The 6,858-nt window shown below is 30.5% G+C and overlaps 1 protein-coding gene across 1 annotated transcript; it reads right to left on the reverse strand.

Moving 5' to 3' along the window:
• Nucleotides 1–4,679: 4,679 nt before the first annotated feature.
• LOC111889499 (uncharacterized) lies at nt 4,680–5,231 on the reverse strand. Its single transcript, XM_023885651.1, has one exon. It carries the CDS (start codon nt 5,229–5,231, stop codon nt 4,680–4,682), a length of 552 nt encoding a protein of 183 aa, XP_023741419.1.
• Nucleotides 5,232–6,858: the final 1,627 nt, after the last annotated feature.

The raw sequence follows: 6,858 nt of genomic DNA on the forward strand, positions 1-6,858 counted from the left end.
TTCACCGAAGAATATCTACTTGAAGAGCCGTAGTACTGTCCGGTCATCTTCTGATCAAGTGAGTGTCTGGTCACTTTCTTCTAACACATAAATATTAAGTATTTGCTATGAAATACGTGCTATGTGTATAATATAATGTTGTTTATACGTGTAGGTGTATAGTCCCTTTCATAAACACGAGTATAATACAAGTATTGTTTGAATGTATTAAGTATATGTTTGGGTGAGTGTGTAGTTACTTTCTTCTAACACATAAATATGAAGTATTTTCTATGAAATACATGCTATGTGTTTATATATTATTTGTCTATTTGAGATGGGCATGGAATTGAAGTTTTATATAGGTTTTAAATGAGTTAAACTGTATATGTATTTATCTCTACAAATATGTTGGGTAGACGAAATAGTTGGTGTGTAATGAAGGATGAGTTTGAGGATGAGACGAAAGATAAACCTCGGTAGCTATGGATTTAGTACTGTAAAGATAAGCCTCGGTAGCTATGGATTTAGTACTGTATATAGATGAACCTTGGTAGCTATGGATTTAGTACCGTATAGACGAACGTTGCTAGCTATGGATTTAGTACCATATAGACGAACGTTGGTAGCTATGGATTTAGTATTGTTAGATAGACGATGATAGCTATGGATTTAGTACCTGTTAGATAAACGTTGGTAGTTATGGACTTAGTACCTAGTACCCGATGAATGAACCCATAACAGCTATGGAATTAGTGCTTTACGAAAGAACCCTGACAACTATTATCTTAGTGCCTAATAAAGAATCCTGGCAGCTATTGTCTTAGTGTCTATTACGGAGTGAACGAATAGATGACTCTTAGGGTAGACCGTTAAGAGTAAGGAAGATAATGGGGATGGGTAATTGGAATGATCGTTTGATGATTGAATATATATATATATATATATATATATATATATATATATATATATAAGATATAATATTGTGGGTTGAAAACCCTATATGCTCACCAGGCTCCTAAGCCTGTCCCACTCAGTTTTCTTTGCATTACAGGTAATGACACAAGGGTATAAGTTGGTGGACTTGACGAGAGATTTTGGATTATAGATCAGTAGTTATAAATAACTGTTGTAAGGTCTATTTTATATTGTTTATGCTTTTGGTCTGTTTCGGAACATGACATCCCGAGATTTTGTTATTTAATGAAAATACATTCTCTTTGAGAAATCTTTTGATAAATGGTTATCATATTTTGTTTTTGGAACAATTTTCGCAAATGTTTTCCTTAAAAATGATTACTTTGATTTTAAAACAAAGCATAAACAAATCGGTCTTTTTTGGCCGTGAAATTAGGGATGTCACAAGTACCCCCCTTAGGACAACTTGGTCAAAGACAAAAGTCAAAAAGTCAAGGTCAACGGCCCGAGTTGCCCCAACTCGCCGAGTTGTTCCCTCAACTCGGCGTGTTTTTCCATTTAACTGTAAAGTCGGGAAAAACTGATCCAACTCGCCGAGTTTATCAATAAACTCGTCGAGTCCGCTCGAAACCCAACAACTTAATACAATAAACACTTAATCCATAAGGACATGACCCCAAAACCTAGATCTGACTTCCTTGAGCTGGAAAACCACGTAAAATTGCTAACTTTACATCCATGCATGTCTAAATGAAGCTCTTAAGATTAAAATGGACTTAAGAAATTACTTAATGCATGCATGACACCAAAATTCTCATAAAGCTTGCAACTTTAAGCTAAATGAGGCCACAAAATGGCCAGATCTAAAATGACAACCCATTGAAACACTAAAATCCTTGGAAAATCCATCAAAGAATCCAATACTCAAGATAAAACTCCAAAAGAAAAGATCTAATCAATGAAGAAGCAAGGCACAAGCTTTATACCTCAAAGAGACTGCAATAAGTGGGGAAGTTCTGGATCTAAAGCCTTTCCACCAAGCTAGACACTTTCACTTCAAAGTTCATTCAAAAGAGTACCAAAAATCAACACTCAAAGCTCTCCACAAGCTCACATACTCTACTATGGAAGATGATACTTGAATTTAGGGTTTCTGGACAGAGGAGACTAGTAAGGAGGCCAGCCAAAGGACTTAAGGCCTATAAATAGGATGCAATACCTTAAAAATTAGTGTTTCCTTCCCAGCTGTCAATTCGCCGAGTTGCTTCATTAAATCACGCAACCAAAACATTCCTCAACACGCCGAGTTGAGGCTATTAAACTCGCCGAGTTCGACTGGAAAATCATACAAAAGATATTTCTTATACTTGGATGTTGGGATGTTACAATAACATATTTACAAAACATGATAAGTCTACTTATGTTTAATGGTTTAATGAAGTATATAACTTGGAATTATAAATTTAAAAAAATGTTCGGCGTAGTTAACCTAAATAGAGGATTTTGTGGCGAATGATTAGACGAACCACAAAAGGTGTTTGCCATAAACCAATAAAAGTATTGTCTTTCAAGACCTAATTTTTGTGACAACATGTTATTTAATAACCTCCAAACGAATTAAACGTTATGTATTTTTATAATTGAGTCTATAAATCTTACATATTCTCTGCATGCATGCCCAGTATTTCATGCATGAATCAACATTCAGCTTCATTTCTCTTTTTCTTATTAAAAACACCAATATTAGGTCAACCACAAAAACTCAACTCAATAAAGTCCATTTAAAATTAAAATTAAATTTATTTGTCCCATAAGTTATACAAGTGGGTACACAATTGTTTTTCACACATCTACAGATTTATACCATCTCAAGAATGAAATTGTCCCCTTCAAGGAAACCTATGTACTAAGGGTGCTTTGTTATGTGGGATTGGATTAGATGCAACTAGACAACAATAAGGATAAAATTTTCATTTTGAATGTCTTACATAACAAATGAGGGCTACATTACCATTTGCATTTACCATAAATCATAAATATGACTGTTAAATAATTGTTCATAGTTATAAAGATAAACACCACCTTTAAAAATTAAACATGAATTTATCTCCTTCAAACTTCAGACTTACGATCAAAGCATCAATTTTTTTTCGTATTCATCTCTTTTTGGGTTATCAAAAAAAAAAAAAAAAAAAAAAAAAAAAAAAACAAACTTTGGATCTATACAAAGAATAGTAGAGTTCATGGACAGGTTTATTGGGGTTACAAAATTACACACTTTGAACACTTTATGTCATTGCAACCACAAATCCAAGGGTTCAATTGCCAATGTTCCTTGGTTAGACAAAATCCTAAAGCTTTACTATGCATGTACATAACGCAATCGGAGCTGTGCATTGGTAATAAGTACATGAAGACAATACAGGCTACAAATGTCAATTTAAAATGTCCATTTAGAAAGTTTAAGCGGAAATAATGATGAGATTCTTGTCATAGGTTAAGAGATTGGTGACATACTTGCCATGTTTTTTATCATGTTACTACATTTGTGCCTGACACACCATTTTATATATATTACGAGAGACAAACGCAAAAATTTAGAAAATAAAAAGTGAAATTGATATAACAAAGTACAAAGAAAGGGTTAATATGACATTTTAAAAAATAAAGGGGAAAGCTGTCATTACACAACAAATTTTAAAAAATATAAGTGTACAAATTGTCATTTAAAAAGTTAAAGATGCAAATCCACGGTGGAATCCATTAACGTTGCCTTTTAATATATAATATAACTAATTTATAACCCGTGGGAACCACGGGTGCGAAATTAATTATATTTTCATACTAAAATATCGTAATTATTAATCAAATCATATAATTAAATTATTAATGAATACTTATTTTATGTAGTTATGTAAATTAAAATCGTTGATTCAAATAAGTATGTGAAATTAATTTTCAATATATATTATATAATTTTTATTTGTGAAAAAAAAAACATTACGATATAATATAATGATATATTAAATTTATTGTAAAAATAAAACAACCCCAATAAGTGAAGTAAATTAAAATTGATAAATAAATCAAAAATTTAAGTTGTTAAAATAAACGTATATTATAAAAAATAAGAAATAATAAAAGAAAAATTAACAAAATCTTATTAATAATAAGAAGAAAACATGTTATGAGGAATAAAATTTTACAAACAACTTACAAAATTTCTAAAAACTTCTTTATAAACAACATTAGAAGTTTTATTTGTAAGTTTACCATCCTTATCTAAAATTAACAATTTTAATCATTCTCTACTTTGAACTCTAGATAGCGCAACATATAATGACCATGTGTAAAAACCGGATCTTTCAAAAACAAACCAACCTTAGATAAGAATTGTCCTTGGCTCTTGTTAATTGTCATTGCAAAACAAACAGCTAATGGAAATTGTCTTCTTTGGAATTTGAATGGGATTTTTTTTTTCAGATGGTGTTAAGGTCATTCTTGGGATAAATGTCCGATTTCCAATATTACTTCCAGTTATGATAACTGCCTCAATAACACGTTTGCCCAAAGATATCATCTGTAGTTTAGAGCCATTACATAAGCCATTTTTTTTTATCAATGTTTCTCAGTAACATAACTGGAACCCCGACTTTCAAAACTAACTTATGATTAGGCATACCTGAGACTTTAAGACCATTTAAAACATCAGGTGAGTATAAATTGGCATCAAAGTGATCATGGACAAACTCATATTCACATAGTTTATCTGAACTTAGATATTAAACTTCATCTCCTGGAAATAATGCAAGCAAACAATCATTTATTTTTCCGACAACTTCATTTTTTGGAACAAGTATTGCTCTTTCTTGAAAATATTCTGGATTGCTAGAAGCTTCAAGAATTGAAGGATATACAAACTCGATTAACGAACCTATAGGATCATAAGGATCATTAATCAGAAGATCATCCGGAATATCAATAATCGCTTCTCCATCATTAAAACCACCAAGTTTCCCTTCTCCTATATCCAAAAGCCATTTTGCAAAATCCATTGTCTGTTGAAAAGTAGATGTATCACTTCCAACAGTTAGCCTCATATTCTTGGTTAGTTGATAGACTTTGCATTGTTGCCATAAATGTGATGAACTTAATGAAGCATTAACAATGTCTTGTCTACTACCACCTGGAATAACAGACAGAATTTGTCTAAAATCTCCTCCAAAAACAATTACTTTCCCTCCAAATGGCAAAGTTTCGTTTCTAGGATTATGACACTTGAATATATCTTTCAAAGTTTGATCTAAAGCTTCAAATGCATGCTTGTGAATCATGGGTGCTTCATCCCAAATGATTAATGAGGTTTTTCGTAATAAACTGGCGAGTTCACTATCTAGTGATATGGAACAAATAGAAACCTCAGTAAGAACCAAAGGAATTATAAACCTTGAATGTGTTGTCCTGCCACCGGTTAATAATAAAGAAACGATTCCACTTGAAGCAACATTTAAAACAATTTTAGCATTACATCTAACTACGGTCGATAATGTCTTCCAAACGCAAAAATTTAGAAAATAAAAAGTGATTGATATAACAAAGTACAAAATGAAAGGGTTAACATGACATTTTAAAAAATAAAGGGTAAAGCTGTTATTACACAACAAATTTTAAAAAATATAAGTGTAAAAACTGTCATTTAAAAAGTTAAGGGTGCAAATCGACAGTGGAATCCATTAACATTGCCTTTTAATATATAATATAATTATGATTTAGAGACATTAATATTTGGAAAGAGTAAATTTTATTTCTAGTTATATTAGTATTCATAGTCAAAGAGTTGTTTTTGAAAAAAAAAACAACTTTATATAAATTGTAACAAAACTAAAAAAGTGACCGGCAATTGACATTTTGACAAAATATATGATGACATATCGTAGTAAATAGCTACCTTACTCTCAATACTAATATAATCAAAGTATTTTAGTGATTTTCCTAGGGTAAATGACACAAAAAACACTTTTTTTACACAGAAATTCGATTTTGACACTGTGTTTTTTTTTTGTCAATTTTGACACTATGTTTTTCAATTTGTTACAATTCTGACCACTTGACCGGTTAACCAGGTTGCATGCTGATGTGGCATGATGACGTGTCAGTTTTGATGACGTGGCATGCTGACATGATATGCTGACGTGTCAAAATTGAATTTTTTTCTCACAAAAAACACTAAGTTTTCATTTTTTTTCGATTTTGACACTACGTTTAATTTTTTCTTTCAACTTTGACACTATGTTTTTTTGTTCCAAATCGAACATCATTTTTTCCAATTTTGTTCAATGTTGACAATTTTCTATTTGAAACCGTATAAATATTTTTTTAATACATTTAAACCATATAAATATGTTTTTTTTTCATGTAAAAACCATAGTTTTGTATAAATACATTTTTTTACACTCAAACCATATTTTTATGTATAAATATGTATTAGCTATATAAAAATTGTATTTTATATTAATATGCAACTTTAAAATGTGTTTGAAGGTTTATAGGCGTGTAGTTGATCAAAATTTGGATATCAAGTTTGCAACCCATCAAATTTTTATATCTTATTAGAAGCTTATGGTTAGTTTGATTCTCATGATATAACTAATGCTTTGAATGTAAGAAAAAAAACACCTTGTATTTCAATAAAAATGTGGTTTTTAAACGAAAAAAATATGTTATACGGTTTAAAATGTAATAAAAAAAATATATTTATACGGTTTCAAATGGAAAATAGACAAAATTGAACAAAATTTGATAAATGATGTTCGATTGGAACAAAAAAAACATAGTGTCAAAATTGAAATAAAAAATTAAACTTAGTGTCAAAATCAAAAAAAAGTGAAAACTTAGTGTTTTTTGTGGAAAAAAAATCAATTTTGACACGTCAGCATATCATGTCAGTATGTCACGTCATCA

The sequence above is a fragment of the Lactuca sativa genome, chromosome 2, assembly GCF_002870075.4.
Source record: "Lactuca sativa cultivar Salinas chromosome 2, Lsat_Salinas_v11, whole genome shotgun sequence".
In the NCBI taxonomy this organism is placed as follows: Eukaryota; Viridiplantae; Streptophyta; class Magnoliopsida; order Asterales; family Asteraceae; genus Lactuca; species Lactuca sativa.

Coding starts and splice junctions, on each gene's coding strand:
- LOC111889499 (XM_023885651.1), bottom strand. CDS start 5,231: ATGATTCACAAGCATGCATTTGAAGCTTTAGATCAAACTTTGAAAGAT.